The sequence below is a fragment of the Pseudoliparis swirei genome, chromosome 20, assembly GCF_029220125.1.
Source record: "Pseudoliparis swirei isolate HS2019 ecotype Mariana Trench chromosome 20, NWPU_hadal_v1, whole genome shotgun sequence".
Lineage (NCBI taxonomy): Eukaryota > Metazoa > Chordata > Actinopteri > Perciformes > Liparidae > Pseudoliparis > Pseudoliparis swirei.
The window spans coordinates 975,019-995,018 of NC_079407.1; the positions used below are offsets into that span (position 1 = coordinate 975,019).

The 20,000-nt window shown below is 60.0% G+C and overlaps 1 protein-coding gene across 1 annotated transcript in view; it reads right to left on the reverse strand.

The window, feature by feature from the left end:
- zgc:162872 (BAR_ACAPs and ArfGap_ACAP domain-containing protein) overlaps positions 1 to 20,000 on the reverse strand; it is a 41,663-nt gene that overhangs the window by 11,518 nt on the left and 10,145 nt on the right. Inside the window, 7 exon segments of the mRNA XM_056441179.1 lie at positions 451 to 735; positions 1,040 to 1,140; positions 1,633 to 1,684; positions 1,942 to 2,045; positions 2,176 to 2,247; positions 19,575 to 19,670; positions 19,738 to 19,782. Of these exon segments, the coding sequence (XP_056297154.1) occupies positions 451 to 735; positions 1,040 to 1,140; positions 1,633 to 1,684; positions 1,942 to 2,045; positions 2,176 to 2,247; positions 19,575 to 19,670; positions 19,738 to 19,782 (755 nt within the window).

Sequence of the window (20,000 nt, forward strand, 5' to 3'; positions counted from 1 at the left end):
TCCTGTGTACCTGTGTACTTCCTGTGTGCTCCTGTGTACTTCCTGTGTGCTCCTGTGTACTTCCTGTGTACTTCCTGTGTGCTCCTGTGTACTTCCTGTGTGCTTCCTGTGTACTTCCTGTGTACTTCCTGTGTGCTCCTGTGTGCTCCTGTGTACTCCTGTGTACTACCTGTGTACTACCTGTGTACTCCTGTGTACTCCTGTGTACTCCTGTGTACTGTGTACTCCTGTGTACTCCTGTGTACTCCTGTGTACTCCTGTGTACTCCTGTGTACTCCTGTGTACTCCTGTGTACTACCTGTGTACTCCTGTGTACTCCTGTGTACTCCTGTGTACTCCTGTGTACTACCTGTGTACTCCTGTGTACTACCTGTGTACTCCTGTGTACCTGTGTACTCCTGTGTACTACCTGTGTACTCCTGTGTACTCCTGTGTACTCCTGTGTACTACCTGTGTACTCCGGAGCACTGGATACACAGGGTGACTCCCAGGTTGCAGGAGGCCCAGTGAGGCTCCTCCTCCCCACAGTCACAGCACAGCTGGTTGCCTGGAGCCCCGAGGGCCACGGCCAGCACCCTGGGGGGCCTGTGAGGGGGGGGGCCCGGGGCGGGGGGGGGCTCTGAGGTACTTGTACACAGTACCTCTCTCCCGCGGTACGCCCGGTCGATGCTGCCGTGCAGAGCGCTGAGCCAGAGATGAAGCAGCTGCTGAGAGTCAGCCTGCAGGAGACAGAGCCTACACACACACACACACACACACACACACACACACACACACACACACACACACACAGACAGACACACACAGAGAGAGAGACACACACACAGAGACACACACAGAGATACAAGTTATCAAGAGTGGTCATTTTCCTCTCATGTGTTAAATGAAGCAGTGAGGGAGACACAACTATGTGTGTATCTGTGTGTGTGTCTGTGTGTGTCTGTGTGTGTGTATCTGTGTGTGTCTGTGTGTGTGTATCTGTGTGTGTGTGTCTGTGTGTGTGTGTCTGTGTGTGTGTGTCTGTGTGTGTGTCTCTTACTTCTGGACTGACAGCAGCTGGAAACAGAACAGTCGGTCCAGAGTCTCCAGAGACTTGACGGCACAAAGTCTGAGATCCTGGAACAGAACCACAGAGTCCACCTGCAGGGCCACGGCACCGGTTATATATATATGTATATATATATACACATATACATACTGTATATATACACATACAGTATATATATATATACTGTATATATATATACATATATATATACACATATACATACAGTATATATATATACACATACGGATATATATATACACATATACATATATATATATATACATACAGTATATATATATACATATATATATACACATATACACATACAGTATATATATACAGTATATATATATATACACACATACAGTATATATATATACACACATATACATACAGTATATATATATACAGTATATATACATATATATACACACATACAGTATATATATACACATATACATATATATACACACATATACATACAGTATATATATATATACACACACACATATATATATATATATATATATATATAAAAATGTAAATATGTGTTTCTATAATCATAATACTCAGTCCTCTGGTACCTTGTGTGACTTCCTGTACAGGAGCTGGTTGTCTCTGATGGAAAACCAGCATCTGAAACCAGCAGACATCACGTCAGGAAGTCTCCTACCAACAGGAAGAGCTTCCTAACTCAGCAGGAAGAGCTTCCTTAACCCAGCAAGAAGAGCTTCCTAACCCAGCAAGAAGAGCTTCCTCAACCCAGCAGGAAGAGCTTCCTTAACCCAGCAGGAAGAGCTTCCTAACCCAGCAGGAAGAGCTTCCTCAACCCAGCAGGAAGAGCTTCCTAACCCAGCAGGAAGAGCTTCCTCAACCCAGGAGGAAGTCTGTACCTCTTCCAGGTTTTGGGTTTCCTCCTGCAGCGCTTGAACAGGTGACCCTGGATGATGTCATCACTACCGGGACACGGGCAGACCGTCGGCTCTCCAGAAGCATCCTGCGCACGCACACGCACACGCGCACACGCACACGCACACGCACACACACTCTGATGAAGGTCCTCCAGGAGGTCCTCCAGGAGGAGGTCCAGGAGGAGGTCCAGGAGGAGGTCCAGGAGGAGGTCTTACTCTCTGGGCCAGCAGGTGTTGGTTCTCCAGCTCTTTTCTCTGCGCTGCACAGTCTGAAGACGCCTGAGACAACTGCAACACGAGAGGAGGTTCACTAGGAGAGGAGGCGCACGAGAGGAGAGGAGGTTCACTAGGAGAGGAGGCGCACGAGAGGAGAGGAGGTTCACTAGGAGAGGAGGCGCACAAGAGAGGAGGTTCACTAGGAGAGGAGGCGCATGAGAGGAGAGGAGGGACGAGAGGAGGGAGGCGAGGAGGGAGGAGGTTCACTAGGAGAGGAGGCGCACGAGAGGAGAGGAGGTTCACTAGGAGAGGAGGCGCATGAGAGGAGAGGAGGCGCACGAGAGGAGAGGAGGCGCACGAGAGGAGAGGAGGTTCACTAGGAGAGGAGGCGCACGAGAGGAGAGGAGGTTCACTAGGAGAGGAGGCGCACAAGAGGAGAGGAGGTTCACTAGGAGAGGAGGCGCACGAGGAGAGGAGGCGCACGAGAGGAGAGGAGGTTCACTAGGAGAGGAGGCGCACGAGAGGAGAGGAGGTTCACTAGGAGAGGAGGCGCACGAGAGGAGAGGAGGTTCACTAGGAGAGGAGGCGCATGAGAGGAGAGGAGGCGCACGAGAGGAGAGGAGGCGCACGAGAGGAGAGGAGGTTCACTAGGAGAGGAGGCGCACGAGAGGAGAGGAGGTTCACTAGGAGAGGAGGCGCACGAGAGGAGAGGAGGTTCACTAGGAGAGGAGGCGCACAAGAGGAGAGGAGGTTCACTAGGAGAGGAGGCGCACGAGGAGAGGAGGCGCACGAGAGGAGAGGAGGTTCACTAGGAGAGGAGGCGCACGAGAGGAGAGGAGGTTCACTAGGAGAGGAGGCGCACGAGAGGAGAGGAGGTTCACTAGGAGAGGAGGCGCACGAGAGGAGAGGAGGTTCACTAGGAGAGGAGGCGACGAGGAGAGAGGAGGTTCACTAGGAGGAGGCGCACGTAGAGGGAGGAGGCGCATCAGGAGAGAGGTTAGGAGAGGAGGCGCACGAGAGGAGAGGAGGTTCACTAGGAGAGGAGGCGCACGAGAGGAGAGGAGGTTCACTAGGAGAGGAGGCGCATGAGAGGAGAGGAGGCGCACGAGAGGAGAGGAGGCGCACGAGAGTGGCTTGGAGAGGAGGTTCACTAGAGAGGAGAGGCGCACGAGAGGAGAGGAGGTTCACTAGAGAGGAGGCGCACGAGAGGAGAGGAGGTCACCAGGAGAGGAGGCGCACGAGGAGAGGAGGGTTCACTCAGCCTGAGAGGAGGCGAGGAGGAGGAGAGGAGGTTCACTAGGGAGAGGAGGCGCACGAGAGGAGAGGAGGTTCACTAGAGGAGAGGAGGCGCACGAGAGGAGAGGAGGTTCACTAGAGAGGAGGCGCATAGGAGAGGAGGTTCACTGAGGAGAGGAGGGAGGAGAGAGGTTCACTAGAGGAGGCGCACGAGAGGAGAGGAGGTTCACTAGGAGAGAGAGGCTACGAGAGAGGAGGTTCACTAGGAGAGGAGGCGCAGAGGAGGAGGAGAGAGGCGACAGAGGAGAGGAGGTTCACTAGGAGAGGAGGCACGAGAGGAGAGGAGGTTCACTAGGAGAGGAGGCGCACGAGGAGGAGAGAGGAGGTTCACTAGAGGAGGCGCGAGAGAGGAGCACGAGAGGAGAGGAGGTTCACTAGGGAGAGGGCGCTACGAGAGGAGAGAGGAGGTTCGAGAGGAGACTAGAGAGAGAGGGAGAGGAGGGCGCACGAGGAGAGGGAGAGGAGGCGACGAGAGGAGAGGAGGTTCACTAGGAGAGGAGCGCACGAGAGGAGAGGAGGCTCACTAGGAGAGGAGGCAGAGGAGAGGAGGTTCACTAGAGAGGAGGCGCACGAGGAGAGGAGGTTCACTGAGAGGAGGCGACGAGAGGAGAGGAGGTTCACTAGGAGAGGAGGCGACGAGGAGAGGAGGTTCACTAGGAGAGGAGGGCGACGAGAGAGGAGGCGCACGAGAGGAGAGGAGTTCACTAGAGGAGGCGCACGAGGAGAGAGAGGAGGTTCACGAGGAGAGGAGGTTCACTAGGAGAGGAGGCGACACGAGGAGAGGAGGTTCACTAGGAGAGGAGGCGCACGAGAGGAGGAGAGGAGGTTCACTAGGAGGAGCGCGAGAGAGGGAGGCGACGAGAGGAGAGAGGAGGTTCACTAGGAGAGGAGGCGCACGAGAGGAGAGGAGGTTCACTAGAGAGGAGGCGCACGAGGTTCAAGGAGAGGAGGTTCACGGAGAGGAGGCGCATGAGAGAGAGGAGGCGGAGAGGAGGCGCACGAGAGGAGAGGAGGTTCACTAGAGAGGAGGCGCACGAGGAGAGGAGGAGGTTCACTAGGGGAGAGGAGGCCACCAGAGGAGGCGCACGAGAGGAGAGGAGGTTCACTAGGAGAGGAGGCGCACGAGAGGAGGAGGTTCACTAGGAGAGGAGGCGCACGCAGAGGAGAGGCGAGGTGAGGAGAGGTTCACAGAGAGGAGGCACGTAGAGGAGAGGAGGTTCACTAGAGAGGAGGCGCACGTGAGGAGAGGAGGTTCACAGGAGAGGAGGCACGAGAGGAGAGGAGGTTCACTAGAGGAGGCGCACAAGAGGAGAGGAGGTTCACTAGGAGAGGAGGCGCACGAGGAGAGGAGCGACGAGAGGAGAGGAGGTTCACTAGAGAGGAGGCGCACGAGAGGAGGAGGTTCACTAGGAGAGGAGGCGCACGAGAGGAGGAGGTTCACTAGAGGAGGCCAGAGAGGAGGAGAGGAGGTGCACTAGGAGAGGAGGCGCACGAGAGGAGAGGTTCAGGAGGAGAGGAGGCTAAGAGAGGAGAGGACGCGCACGAGAGGAGAGGAGGTTCACTAGCACAGGAGGCGACGAGAGGAGAGGGGGAGAGGAGGAGAGGGAGGACTAGAGAGGAGGAGGAGAGGAGGTCACTAGGAGAGGAGGCGCACAGAGGAGAGGAGGAGGCTCACTGAGAGGAGGCAGGAGAGGAGGTCTACTAGGAGGAGGCGCACAAGAGGAGGCACGAGGAGGAGTTCACGAGGAGAGGAGGCGCACGAGAGGAGAGGAGGTTCACTAGGAGAGGAGGCGCACGAGGAGAGAGGAGGCTCACTAGGAGAGGAGGCGACGAGGCGCAGAGGGAGAGGAGGTTCACTAGGAGAGGAGGCGCACGAGAGGAGAGGGAGTCGCTAGAGAGGAGGCGCACGAGAGGAGAGGAGGTTCACTAGGAGAGGAGGCGCACGAGAGGAGGTTCACTAGGAGAGGAGAGAGGAGAGGAGGTTCACTAGGAGAGGAGGCACAGAGGAGAGGAGGTTCACGAGGAGAGGAGGCTACCAGAGGAGCCACGTGAGAGAGGAGGCGCACGAGGAGAGGAGGTTCACTAGGAGAGGAGGCGCACGAGGAGAGGAGGCGCACTAGGAGAGGAGGCGCAAGACGAGAGGAGAGGAGGTTCACTTTAGAGAGGAGGCGACGAGGAGGAGGCGAGAGGAGGAGGAGGTTCAAGAGGAGGCGCACGAGAGGAGAGGAGGCTAGGAGAGGATTCACGAGGAGGAGGCAGAGGAGAGGAGGTTCACTAGGAGAGGAGGCACGAGAGGAGGTTCACTAGGAGAGGAGGCGCGACGAGGAGAGGAGAGAGGAGGTTCCGCAGGAGGAGGAGGGAGGCGTGAGGAGAGGAGAGGAGGCGGAGGAGAGAGAGAGCGCTGAGAGGAGAGGAGGCGCTGAGGAGGAGAGGAGGCGCACGAGAGGAGAGGAGGTTCACTAGGAGAGGAGGCGCACAAGAGGAGAGGAGGTTCACTAGAGAGGAGGCAGAGGGAGAGGGCGCATCAGAGAGGAGGTTCACTAGGAGAGGAGGCGCATTTGTAGGAGGAGAGAGGAGGTTCACTAGGAGGAGGCGACAGGAGAGGAGGCTTACGAGGAGAGAGGCGCACGAGGAGAGAGGAGGCTCGGAGAGGAGGCGCACGAGAGGAGAGGATAGTTCAGAGAGGAGGCGAGAGGAGGCGCACGAGGAGGAGAGGAGGCGAGAGGAGGAGGTCACGAGAGGAGGTTCAGAGGAGGCTGAGAGAGGAGGTAGGAGAGAGGAGGCGAGGAGAGGTTCACTAGAGAGGCGTCGAGGAGGAGGAGGGAGGAGGTTCACTAGGAGAGGGAGTGAGGAGAGGAGAGTTCACTAGGAGAGGAGGCGACGAGAGGAGAGGAGGTTCACCAGGAGGCGCATGGAGAGGAGAGGAGGCGCACGAGGAGAGGAGGCGTGACGAGAGAGGAGGTTCACTAGAGAGGAGGCGCACGAGAGAGAGGAGGTTCACTAGAGAGGAGGCGACCTGAGAGAGGAGGTTCACTAGGAGAGGAGGCGCAAAGAGGAGAGGAGGTTCACTAGGGGAGGAGGCGACGAGAGGAGGAGGAGGCGCACGAGGAGAGGAGGTTCCAGAGAGGAGGCGCACGAGAGGAGGAGGCTCACTAGAGAGGAGGCGCAGGAGGAGAGGAGGTTCACTAGGAGAGGAGGCGCAGGAGAGGAGGCTGAGGAGAGGAGGTTCACCAGGAGAGGCGACGAGAGAGAGGAAGAGTTCAGAGGCGCACGAGAGGAGGCCTAGAGAGAGGAGGCGCACTTTAGGAGAGGAGGCGCACAGAGGAGAGAGGAGGTTCACTAGGAGAGGAGGCGACGAGGAGAGGAGGTTCAGGAGAGGAGGCGACGAGAGAGGAGGCGCAAGGAGAGGAGGTTCACTAGGAGAGGAGGCACGAGGAGGAGGAGAGGAGGTTCACTAGAGAGGAGGCGCACGAGAGGAGAGGAGGTTCACTAGAGAGGAGGCATGAGAGGAGAGGAGGCGCACGAGGAGGAGGAGGAGGCGCACGAGAGGAGGAGAGGAGGTTCACTAGGAGAGGAGGCGACGAGAGAGGAGGTTCACTAGGAGGAGGCGACGAGAGGAGAGGAGGTTCACTAGGAGAGGAGGCGCAACAAGAGAGGGAGGAGGAGAGGAGGCTAGGCAGAGGAGGCGCACGAGGAGGAGGAGAGGAGGTTCACTAGAGAGGAGGCGCACGAGAGGAGAGGAGGTCACTAGGAGAGGAGAGGAGAGGAGGCGAGAGGATACAGAGGAGAGGAGGTTCACTAGAGAGGAGGCGCACGAGAGGAGAGAGGAGGTTCACTAGGAGAGAGAGGAGGCGCACGAGAGGAGAGGAGGTTCACTAGAGAGGAGGAGGAGCACTAGAGAGGAGGCGAGAGGAGGTTCACTAGAGGAGGAGGCGAGAGGAGGCGACGAGAGGAGAGGAGGAAGGGAGGCGCAGGAGAGGAGGCGCTAGAGGAGAGGAGGTTCACTAGGAGAGGAGGCACGAGAGAGGAGGAGGTTCACTAGAGAGAGGAGGCGGACGAGGCGAGAGGAGGCGCACAGGAGAGGAGGTTCACGAGAGGAGGCGACACGAGAGAGAGGAGGTTCACCAGGAGAGGAGGCGACAGAGGAGGGAGGCGAGAGGAGAGGAGGTCTCACTAGGAGAGGAGGCGATGAGAGGAGAGGAGGTTCACTAGGAGAGGAGGCCACAGAGGAGGCGCAGAGGAGGAGGTTCACCAGGAGAGGAGGGAGGCGCGAGAGGAGAGGAGAGGAGGTTCACTAGGAGAGGAGGCCACGAGGAGAGGAGGCGAGAGAGGAGGCGAGGAGAGGAGGCGAGAGAGGAGGCGCAGAGAGGAGGAGAGGAGAGGAGGCGAGAGAGGAGGCGAGAGAGGAGGCGCAGAGAGGAGGAGAGGAGGTTCACTAGAGAGGAGGCGCACGAGGAGAGGAGGTTCAGGAGGAGGAGGCGCACGAGGAGGTTCACAGGAGAGGAGGCAGAGCACGAGAGAGAGGAGGTTCACCAGGAGAGGAGGCGCACGAGAGGAGAGGAGGTTCACTAGAGAGAGGAGGCGCCGAGAGGAGGCGCCGAGAGGAGAGGAGGTTCACTTGAGGAGAGGAGGCTGCACCTTAAGAGGAGAGGAGGTTCAGGAGAGAGGAGGCGGAGAGGAGGCAGAGGAGGCGAGAGGAGGAGGAGGCACAGAGAGGAGGCGAGAGAGAAGGCGAGGAGAGGAGGCGCAGAGAGGAGGCGAGGAGAGGAGGCGCACGAGAGGAGAGGAGGTTCACTAGAGAGGAGGCGCACGAGAGGAGGAGGAGTTCACTAGGAGAGGAGGCGATCGAGGAGAGGAGGCGCGAGAGGAGAGGAGTAGAGAGGAGGCGCACGAGGAGGAGGAGGTTCACTAGAGAGGAGGCGCATGACGAGAGGAGGCTTAGGAGGAGGCGCACGAGAGGAGAGGAGGTTCACTGGGAGAGGAGGCGACGAAGAGGAGGTTCACCAGGAGGCAGGAGAGGAGGCGCACGAGGAGAGGGAGGAGAGGAGGCGACGAGAGGAGAGGAGGTTCACTAGGAGAGGAGGCGCAGAGAGGAGGTTCACCAGGAGAGGAGGCGAGAGGGAGGAGGCGCCAGGAGAGGAGGTCACTAGGAGGAGGCGAGAGGAGGAGGAGGAGGCGAGAGGAGGGAGAGGAGGCGCACTAGGAGAGGAGGCGGGAGAGGAGGTCACTAGGAGAGGAGGCGCACGAGAGGAGAGAGGAGGTTCACTAGAGAGGAGGCGACGAGAGGAGAGGAGGTTCACTAGGAGAGGAGGCGACGAGAGGAGAGGAGGTTCACTAGGAGAGGAGGCGAGGAGAGGAGGCACAGAGAGGAGGAGGTTCACTAGGAGAGGAGAGAGGAGAGGAGGTTCACTAGAGAGGAGGCGCACGATAGAGGAGGATCACTAGGAGAGGAGGCGCATGAGAGGAGAGGAGGCGCACGAGAGGAGAGAGGCGAGGCGCAGGAGAGGAGGTTCACTAGGGAGAGGAGGCGCGAGAGGAGAGGAGGTTCACTAGGAGAGGAGGCGCACGAGAGAGAGGAGGAGGAGAGGAGGCGCAAGAGAGAGGTTCAGAGGAGAGGAGGCGCGAGGAGAGGAGGTTCACTAGGAGGAGGCGCACTAGGAGGAGAGGAGGTTCACTAGAGAGGAGGCGACCCAGAGGAGAGGAGGCTTCTAGAGGAGGAGCACTAGAGAGGAGGCGTGACGAGAGGGAGAGGAGGTTCACTAGCAGAGGAGGCCAGAGAGGAGGAGCTGCGAGAGGAGGCGCAGAGAGGAGGAGCGGAGAGGAGGACGAGGAGAGGAGGCGCACGAGAGGAGAGGAGGTTCACTAGGAGAGGAGGCGCACGAGAGGAGAGGAGGTTCACTAGGAGAGGAGGCGCACGAGGAGAGGAGGCGCACGAGAGGAGAGGAGGTTCACTAGGAGAGGAGGCGCACGAGAGGAGAGGAGGTTCACTAGGAGAGGAGGCGCACGAGAGGAGAGGAGGTTCACTAGGAGAGGAGGCGCACGAGAGGAGAGGAGGTTCACGAGAGGAGAGGAGGCGCACGAGAGGAGAGGAGGTTCACTAGGAGAGGAGGCGAGAGGAGGAGCGAGGAGAGGAGGCGCACGAGAGGAGAGGAGGTTCACTAGGAGAGGAGGCGCACGAGAGAGGAGAGGAGGTTCACGAGGAGAGGCGCACGAGAGGAGAGAGGAGGCGAGAGAGGAGGAGAGGAGAGGAGGCGAGAGAGGAGGCGCCGAGAGGAGGCACAGAGAGGAGGCGAGAGAGGAGGCGAGGAGAGGAGGCGAGAGAGGAGAGGAGGCGAGAGAGGAGGCGAGAGGAGAGGAGGTTCACTAGGAGAGGAGGCGCACGAGAGGAGGCGACAAGGAGAGGAGGTTCACTAGAGAGGAGAGGAGGCGCACGAGAGGAGAGGAGGTTCACTAGAGGAGGCGCACGAGAGAGAGAGGAGGTCTACTAGGAGAGGAGGCCGAGGAGGAGGAGGTCTAGAGAGGAGGGGCGACGAGAGGAGGGGCGAGGAGGAGGTTCACTAGGAGGAGGCGCGAGAGGAGAGGAGGTTCACTAGAGAGGAGGCGCACGAGGAGAGGAGGTTCACGAGGAGGAGGTTCACTAGGAGAGGAGGCAGGAGAGGAGGAGGGTTCACTAGGAGAGGAGGCGACACGAGAGAGGAGGTTCACTAGGAGAGGAGGCGACGAGGAGAGGAGGTTCACGAGAGAGGAGGCGCACTAGGAGGAGGCGCACGAGAGGAGAGGAGGTTCACTAGGAGAGGAGGCGCACAAGAGGAGAGGAGGTTCACTAGGAGAGGAGGCGCACGAGGAGAGGAGGCGCACGAGAGGAGAGGAGGTTCACTGGGAGAGGAGGCGACGAGAGGAGAGGAGGTTCACTAGAGAGGAGGCGCACGAGAGGAGAGGAGGTTCACTAGAGAGGAGGCGAATGAGAGGAGAGGAGGCGACGGAGGAGGAGGTTCACTAGAGGAGGCGCAAGAGGAGAGGAGGTTCACTAGAGGAGGCGAGAGGAGAGGAGGTTCACTAGGAGAGGAGGCGCACAAGAGAGGAGGTTCACTAGGAGAGGAGGCGCACGAGGAGAGGAGGCGCACGAGAGGAGAGGAGGTTCACTAGGAGAGGGCGACGAGAGGAGAGGAGGTTCACCAGAGAGGAGGCGCACGAGAGGAGAGGAGGTCTACTAGGAGGAGGCGCAGGAGGAGAGGAGGTTCACTAGAGAGGAGAGGAGAGGAGGCGCACGAGGAGAGGAGGTTCACTAGAGAGGAGGCGCACCAGGAGGCTGAGAGGAGGTTCACTAGGAGGAGGCGCACGAGAGGAGAGGAGGTTCACTGAGAGGAGAGGAGGCGAGGAGGCAGGTAGAGGAGGCTATCTAGAGGAGAGGAGGTTCACTAGGAGAGGAGAGGAGGCCCACTAGGAGAGGAGGCGCGAGAGGAGAGGAGGTTCACTAGGAGAGGAGGCGCACGAGAGGAGAGGAGGTTCACTAGGAGAGGAGGCGCACGAGAGAGGAGGTTCACTAGGAGAGGAGGCGCATGAGAGGAGAGGAGGCGCACGAGAGGAGAGGAGGCGCACGAGGAGAGGAGGTTCACTAGGAGAGGAGGCGCACAAGAGGAGAGGAGGTTCACTAGGAGAGGAGGCGCACGAGGAGAGGAGGCGCACGAGAGGAGAGGAGGTTCACTAGGAGAGGAGGCGCACGAGAGGAGAGGAGGTTCACTAGGAGAGGAGGCGCACAAGAGGAGAGGAGGTTCACTAGGAGAGGAGGCGCACGAGGAGAGGAGGCGCACGAGAGGAGAGGAGGCGCACGAGGAGAGGAGGCGCACGAGAGGAGAGGAGGTTCACTAGGAGGAGGCGCACGAGAGGAGAGGAGGTTCACCAGGAGAGGAGGCTGAGGAGAGGAGGAGAGGAGGTTCACTAGGAGAGGAGGCGCAGAGAGAGGAGGTCACCAGGAGGAGGCGCATAAGAGGAGAGGAGGTTCACTAGGAGAGGAGGCGCACGAGGAGAGGTGGCGCAGGAGAGGAGGATCAGTAGGAGAGGAGGCGAGGAGAGGAGGTTCACTAGGAGAGGAGGCGCACGAGAGGAGAGGAGGCACGAGAGGAGAGGAGGTTCACTAGGAGAGGAGGCGCACCAGAGGAGAGGAGGTTCACTAGGAGAGGAGGCGCACGAGAGGAGAGGAGGTTCACTAGGAGAGGAGGCGCACGAGAGGAGAGGAGGCGCACGAGAGGAGAGGAGGTTCACTAGGAGAGGAGGCGCACGAGAGGAGAGGAGGTTCACTAGGAGAGGAGGCGCACGAGAGGAGAGGAGGTTCACTAGGAGAGGAGGCGCACAAGAGGAGAGGAGGGCATCGAGAGAGAGGAGAGGAGAGGAGGTTCACTAGGAGAGGAGGCGCACGAGAGGAGAGGAGGTTCACTAGGAGAGGAGGCGCACAAGAGGAGAGGAGGTTCACTAGGAGAGGAGGCGCACGAGGAGAGGAGGCGCACGAGAGGAGAGGAGGTTCACTAGGAGAGGAGGCGCACGAGAGGAGAGGAGGTTCACTAGGAGAGGAGGCGCACGAGGAGAGGAGGCGCACGAGAGGAGAGGAGGTTCACTAGGAGAGGAGGCGCACGAGAGGAGAGGAGGTTCACTAGGAGAGGAGGCGCACGAGGAGAGGAGGCGCACGAGAGGAGAGGAGGTTCACTAGGAGAGGAGGCGCACGAGAGGAGAGGAGGTTCACTAGGAGAGGAGGCGCACGAGGAGGAGAGGAGGTTCACTAGAGAGGAGGCGCAGGAGAGGAGGCACGAGAGGAGGCGCACGAGAGGAGAGGAGGTTCACTAGAGGAGGCGCAAGGAGAGGAGGACGAGGAGAGGAGGTTCACGAGAGAGGAGGCGCACAGAGGAGAGGAGGTTCACCAGGAGAGGAGGCGCACGAGGAGGAGAGGAGGTTCACTAGGAGAGGAGGCGACGAGAGGAGAGGAGGTTACTAGAGAGGAGGCTAGGAGAGGACATTCACGAGGAGAGGAGGCGCACGAGAGGAGAGGAGGTTCACTAGGAGAGGAGGCGCACGAGAGGAGAGGAGGTTCACTAGGAGAGGAGGCGCACAAGAGGAGAGGAGGTCTACTAGAGGAGGCGCACGAGAGGACAGGAGGTTCACTAGGAGAGGAGGCGACGAGAGTACTCTGAGGAGGAGGTTCACTAGAGAGGAGGCAGAGGAGAGGAGGCGCGCACGAGAGGAGAGGAGGTTCACGAGAGAGAGGCGCACGAGGAGGAGAGGAGGTTCACCAGGAGAGGAGGCGACGAGAGGAGAGGAGGTTCACTAGGAGAGGAGGCGCATGAGAGGAGAGGAGGCCACAGAGGAGAGGAGGGCACGAGAGGAGAGGAGGTTCACCAGGAGAGGAGGCGAGAGAGGAGAGGAGGTTCACCAGGAGAGGAGGCGACCAGAGGAGAGGAGGTTCACTAGAGAGGAGGCGACGAGAGGAGAGGAGGTCTACCAGGAGGCGCACGAGAGGAGAGGAGGTTCACTAGGAGAGGAGGCGCATGAGGAGAGGAGGCGCACGAGAGGAGAGGAGGCGCACGAGAGGAGAGGAGGTTCACTAGGAGAGGAGGCGCACGAGAGGAGAGGAGGTTCACTAGGAGAGGAGGCGCACAGAGGAGAGGAGGTTCACTAGAGAGGAGGCGACGAGGAGAGGAGGCGCTAGAGAGGAGAGGAGGTTCACTAGAGAGGAGGCGATCAGAGGAGAGGAGGTTCACTAGGAGAGGAGGCGACGAGAGGAGAGGAGGTTCACTAGGAGAGGAGGCGCAGGAGGAGAGGAGGTTCAGGCTAGGAGAGGAGGCGACGAGAGGAGAGGAGGAGGAGGCTCACCAGGAGAGGAGGCGACGAGGAGAGGAGGTTCACTAGGAGAGGAGGCACGAGAGGAGAGGAGGTTCACTAGGAGAGGAGGCGAGAGGAGAGGAGGCGAGAGAGGAGAGGAGGCGACGAGAGGAGGAGGTCCACGAGAGGAGGCGCACGAGGAGAGGAGGTTCACTAGGAGAGGAGGCGCACGAGAGGAGAGGAGGTTCACTAGCAGAGGAGGCGCACAAGAGGAGAGGAGGTTCACTAGGAGGAGGAGGCGCAGAGGAGAGGAGGCGACGAGGAGAGGAGGTTCACTAGAGAGGAGGCGCCACGAGAGGAGAGGAGGTTCAGGAGAGGAGGCACAGGAGAGGAGGTTCACTAGGAGAGGAGGCGCACGAGAGGAGAGGAGGTTCACTAGGAGAGGAGGCGCAGGAGAGGAGAGGAGGTTCACTAGGAGAGGAGGCGATGAGAGGGAGAGGAGGCGCACGAGAGGAGAGGGAGGTCTACTAGGAGAGGAGGCGCAGGAGAGGAGGTTCACGAGAGGAGGAGGAGGCTTGAGAGGAGAGGAGGCGCACGAGAGGAGAGGAGGTTCACTACCAGAGGAGGCGAGAGAGGAGGTTCACTAGAGAGGAGGCGCACGAGGAGAGGAGGTTCACTAGGAGAGGAGGCGACAAGAGAAGAGGAGGTTAACTGAGAGAGGAGGCGCATGAGAGCAGAGGAGGCGCACAGGAGGAGAGGAGGTTCACTAGGAGAGGAGGCGCACGAGAGGAGAGGAGGCGCACTAGGAGAGGAGGCGAGAGGAGAGGGAGGTTCACTAGGGAGGAGGCGCACAGAGGAGAGGAGGTTCACTAGAGAGGAGGCTAGAGGAGGAGGCGACGAGAGAGAGGAGGTTCACTAGGAGAGGAGGCGAGAGGAGGTTCACGAGAGAGGAGGCGACAGGAGAGGAGGTTCACCAGGAGAGGAGGCACCCAGAGAGGAGACGCACGAGAGGAGAGGAGGTCCACAAAGAGAGGAGGCGCAAGAGAGGAGAGGAGGGTAGGAGAGGAGGCGAGAGGAGAGGAGGCACGAGAGAGGAGGCGCACGAGGCGCCCAGAGGAGGTTCATCAGGAGAGGAGGCGCAGAGAGGAGCGCACGAGAGGAGGTTCACCAGGAGAGGCGCACGAGAGAGAGAGGAGGTTCACTAGAGAGGAGGCGCACAGGAGAGGAGGCGACGAGAGGAGAGGAGGTTCACTAGAGAGGAGGCGAGAGAGCTTATGAGGAGGTTCACTAGAGAGTGCGCACGAGAGGAGAGGAGGTTCACTAGAGGAGGCGCATTGAGAGGAGAGGAGGTTCACTAGGAGAGGAGGCGCACGAGGAGGGAGCTTCTAGGAGAGGAGGGCCATCTAGGAGGCTTCCCAGAGGAGGTCTACCAGAGAGGAGGAGAGGAGGTTCACTAGAGAGGAGGCGCATAGGAGAGGAGGCTACGAGGAGAGGAGGTCTACCAGGAGAGGAGGCGCCAGAGGAGAGGAGGTCACTAGGAGGAGGAGGCGAAGAGGAGAGGAGGAGGAGGGCGAGGAGAGGAGGCGAGGAGAGGAGGCGAGAGGAGAGGAGGTTCACTAGAGAGGAGGCGCTATTTAGAGGAGGAGGTTCACTAGGAGAGGAGGCGCAGAGGAGAGGAGGTTCACTGGAGGAGGCGAGAGGAGGCGCAAGAGGAGAGGAGGTTCACTAGGAGAGGAGGCGAAGAGGAGAGGGAGGCGCACAGAGGAGAGGAGGCAGGAGGAGGAGGGCGCGACGAGAGGAGAGGAGGTTCACTAGAGAGGAGGCGCCAAGAGGAGGAGGTTCACTAGGAGAGGAGGCGAGGGAGAGGAGGGCACTTTATAGCGTGAGAGGAGGAGGAGGTTCACTAGGAGAGGAGGCGACGAGGAGAGGAGGCCACTAGGAGGAGGCGCACGAGAGGTACTACTCAGGGAGGAGGTTCACGAGGAGAGGAGGCGATGAGAGGAGAGGAGGCTTAGAGGAGAGGAGGCGACGAGAGGAGAGGAGGGTTCACTTAGAGAGGAGGCGCACGAGAGGAGAGGAGGTTCACTAGGAGAGGAGGCGCACGAGAGAGGAGACAGAGAGGAGGCGCACAAGAGGAGGCGAGGAGGTTCACTAGGGAGAGGAGGCGCACCAGAGAGGACACGGAGGAGAGGAGGTTCACCAGGAGAGGAGGCGCACGAGAGGAGGTTCACTAAGGCGAGAGAGGAGGCGCACGAGAGAGAGGAGGCCACTAGGAGAGGAGGCGCAGAGGAGGAGGAGGCATCGAGAGGAGGAGGAGGTTCACTAGGAGAGGAGGCGCACGAGAGGAGAGGAGGTCTAGCTCAGGCGAGGAGGCGCACGAGGAGAGGAGGAGGTGCCTAGAGGAGGAGGTTCACGAGAGGAGGCGCACGAGAGGAGAGGAGGTTCACTAGGAGAGGAGGCGACGAGAGGAGAGGAGGTTCACTAGGAGAGGAGGCGACGAGAGAGGGAGAGGCGTGAGAGGAGAGGAGGCGCACAGAGGAGAGGAGGCGCACGAGAGGAGAGAGGAGGTTCACTAGGAGAGGAGGCGACGGAGGAGAGAGGAGGCTAGGAGGGGGTCAAGGAGAGGAGGTCTAGGAGAGGAGGTCTAGGGGAGGAGGTCTAGGAGAGGAGGTCTAGGAGAGGAGGGCACCGAGAGAGGAGGCGACGAGGAGGAGCGAGAGGAGGAGGTCTCACTAGAGAGGAGGCGACGAGAGGAGAGGAGCCACTGAGGAGAGGAGGCACAGAGAGGAGGAGAGGAGGCTACTAGGAGAGGAGGCGAGAGGAGAGGGAGGTTCACCAGAGAGGAGGCGCACGAGAGGAGAGGAGATTCACTAGGAGAGAGGAGGCGCACGAGGAGGCGCAAGGAGGAGAGGAGGTTCACTAGGAGAGGAGGCGGCGACGAGAGGAGGAGGTTCACTAGGAGAGGAGGCGCACGAGAGGAGAGGAGGTTCACTAGGAGAGGAGGCGAGAGAGGAGGAGAGGAGGCGCAGAGAGGAGGCGAGAGAGGAGGCGAGGAGAGGAGGGGAGGTTCACTAGAGGAGGCGCACGAGGAGAGGAGGAGAGGAGGCGCACGAGAGGAGTGGAGGGTCACTAGAGAGGAGGCGCACGAAAGGAGAGGAGGTTCACTAGGAGAGGAGGCGCACAAGAGGAGAGGAGGTTCACTAGGAGGAGGGAGGCGACGAGGAGAGGAGGCGCACGAGAGGAGAGGAGGTTCACTAGAGAGGAGGCGCACGAGAGGAGAGGAGGTTCACTAGGAGGAGGCGACGAGGAGAGGGAGGTTCACTAGAGAGGAGGCGCACGAGAGGAGGAGGAGTAACGAGGAGAGGAGGCGCACGAGGAGAGAGGAGGTTCACTAGGAGGAGGAGGCGAACGAGAGGAGAGGAGGTTCACTAGGAGAGGAGGCGCCGAGAGGAGGAGGAGAGGAGGCGAGAGAGGAGGCACAGAGAGGAGGCGAGAGAGGAGGCGCCGAGAGGAGGAGAGGAGAGGAGGCGAGAGAGGAGGAGAGGAGGAGGAGGAGGAGAGGAGGTTCACTAGGAGCGAGGAGAGGAGGCGCACGAGAGGAGGAGGTTCACCAGGAGGAGGCGACGAGAGGAGGGAGAGGAGGTTCACCAGGAGAGGAGGAGGAGAGGAGGAGAGGAGGTCTCACTAGGAGAGGAGGCGCACGAGAGGAGAGGAGGTCACTAGGAGAGGAGGCGCACGAGGAGAGGAGGTTCACCAGGAGAGGAGGCGAGGAGAGGAGAGGAGGCGAGAGAGGAGAGGAGGCGCACGAGGAGGAGGAGAGAGGAGGTTCTACTAGGAGAGGAGGCGCACGAGAGAGGAAGGAGGGAGGAGGTTCACTAGAGAGGAGGCGACGAGAGGAGAGGAGGTTCACCAGAGAGGAGGGGAGAGGAGAGGAGGTTCACCAGGAGAGGAGGCACAGAGAGGAGGCGCACGAGAGGAGGAGGAGGTTCACTAGGAGAGGAGGCGCACGAGAGGAGAGGAGGTTCACTAGGAGAGGAGGCGACGAGGGAGAGGAGGCGCACTAGAGGAGAGAGAGAGGTTCACTAGGAGAGGAGGCGCACGAGAGGAGAGGAGGTTCACTAGAGAGGAGGCGACGAGGAGAGGAGGCGAGGCGAGAGGAGGTTCACTAGGAGAGGAGGCGCACGAGAGGAGAGGAGGTTCACTAGGAGAGGAGGCGCACAAGAGGAGAGGAGGTTCACTAGGAGAGGAGGCGCACGAGGAGGAGAGGAGGCGCACGAGAGGAGAGGAGGTTCACTAGGAGAGGAGGCCACGAGGAGGAGGAGGTTCACTAGAGAGGAGGCGACGAGAGGAGAGAAGGTTCACTAGGAGAAGAGGCGACGAGAGGAGGAGAGGAGGCAGAGGAGGCAGGAGAGGAGGCGCACGAGAGGAGAGGAGGTTCACCAGGAGGAGGCGACGAGAGGAGAGGAGGTTCACTAGGAGAGGAGGCGCATGAGAGGAGAGGAGGCGCACGAGAGGAGAGGAGGTTCACTAGGAGAGGAGGCGCACGAGAGGAGAGGAGGTTCACGAGAGGAGAGGAGGTTCACTAGGAGAGGAGGCGCCACGAGGAGGTTCACGAGAGAGGAGGCGCACTAGGAGAGGAGGCACGAGGAGAGGAGGTTCACTAGAGAGGAGGCGCACGAGAGGAGAGGAGGTTCACTAGAGAGGAGGCGCACGAGAGGAGAGGAGGACTAGAGAGAGGAGGCGCACGAGGAGGAGAGGAGGCTGAGAGGAGGCGCACGAGAGAGGAGGTCACCAGGAGAGGAGGTTCACGAGAGAGGAGGGCACGAGAGGGAGGGAGGCACGAGAGGAGAGGAGGTTCACTAGGAGGAGGCGACGAGGAGAGGGAGGAGGAGGTTCACAGGAGAGGAGGCGCAGGAGAGAGGAGGCGACGCAGGAGAGAGGAGGCGACGAGAGGAGAGGAGGTTCACTAGAGGAGGAGGCGCACGAGAGAGAGGCGAGGCGCACGAGAGGAGAGGAGGTTCACTAGAGAGGAGGCGAGAGGAAGGAGGAGGAGGCGAGGAGAGAGGAGGTTCACTAGGAGAGGAGGCACGAGAGGAGAGGAGGTTCACTAGAGGAGGCGAGAGAGGAGGTTCACTAGGAGAGGAGGCTTAGAGGAGAGGAGGCTCACTAGAGAGGAGGCGCAAGAGGAGAGGAGGAGGAGGTTCACTCAGAGGAGGCGCACGAGGAGAGGAGGCGAGGCGCGAGGAGAGGAGGTTCACTAGGAGAGGAGGAGGAGGAGGCGCACGAGAGGAGAGGAGGTTCACTAGGAGAGGAGGCGCACGAGAGGAGAGGAGGTTCACTAGGAGAGGAGGCGCACGAGGAGAGGAGGCGCACGAGAGGAGAGGAGGTTCACTAGGAGAGGAGGCGACGAGAGGAGGGAGAGGAGGTTCACTAGAGAGGAGGCGACGAGGAGAGGAGGTCCACCAGGAGAGGAGGCGCACAGGAGAGGAGGCGGCGACGAGAGGAGAGGAGGTTCAGGAGGAGGCGCACGAGAGGAGAGGAGGTTCACTAGAGAGGAGGCGCACGAGGAGAGAGGAGGTTCACTAGGAGAGGAGGCGATGATTCAGAGAGGAGGCACGAGAGAGGAGAGGAGGTTCACTAGAGAGGAGGCGACGAGAGGAGAGGAGGTTCACTAGAGAGGAGGCGCACGAGGAGAGGAGGAGGCACGAGCGAGGAGAGGAGGCGCACGAGAGGAGAGGAGGTTCACTAGTAGAGGAGGCGACGAGAGGAGAGGGGAGGTTCACTAGGAGGAGGCGAGGAGAGGAGGTTCACTAGGAGAGGAGGCGCATGAGAGGAGAGGAGGCGCACGAGAGGAGAGGAGGCGCACGAGGAGAGGAGGTTCACTAGGAGAGGAGGTTCACTAGGAGAGGAGGCGCACGAGAGGAGAGGAGGTTCACTAGGAGAGGAGGCGCACGAGAGGAGAGGAGGCGCACGAGAGGAGAGGAGGTTCACTAGAGGAGAGGAGGCGCACGAGAGGAGAGGAGGCGCACGAGAGGAGGTTAATGGCTCCAACATCAGCACTGTCCCTTTAAGTGAATCAGAGGTCATGCTAGATGAAGCGTGTGAAAGGCAGAGGGGCCAGAGGTCACAGAGGGGTCAGAGGTCACAGAGGGGTCAGAGGTCACAGAGGGGCCAGAGGTCACAGAGGGGCCAGAGGTCACAGAGGGGTCAGAGGTCACAGAGGGGCCAGAGGTCACAGAGGGGTCAGAGGTCACAGAGGGGTCAGAGGTCACAGAGGGGTCAGAGGTCAGGACCTGTGCTGCCATCGACTTCATGGTGGGCTCCAGGTCCCGGAGGAGGTCGAATCCTTGGTGGAAGAAGGTGAACTGAGCGTGGACGAAGGAGAACACCTGACAACAGACACAACACATCAGAGGAGATGCAGCAACAACAACAACAACAACAACAACAACTCACTGAGTTTAAGACGTCGACTCTCTGCTGAGTCTTGAAAGTGTTGAGCTGAAAAACATCAAGCAGAAGGTTTACGGTCTGCCTGTCCTCAGCCTGTCTGTCTGTCCTCAGCCTGTCTGTCTGTCCTCAGCCTGTCTGTCTGTCCTCAGCCTGTCTGTCTGTCCTCAGCCTGTCTGTCCTCAGCCTGTCTGCCCGTCGTCTCAGCCCGCCTGTCTCAGCCTGCCTCGTCTCAGCCTGTCTGCTGTCCCTGCCCTGTTCGCCCTCAG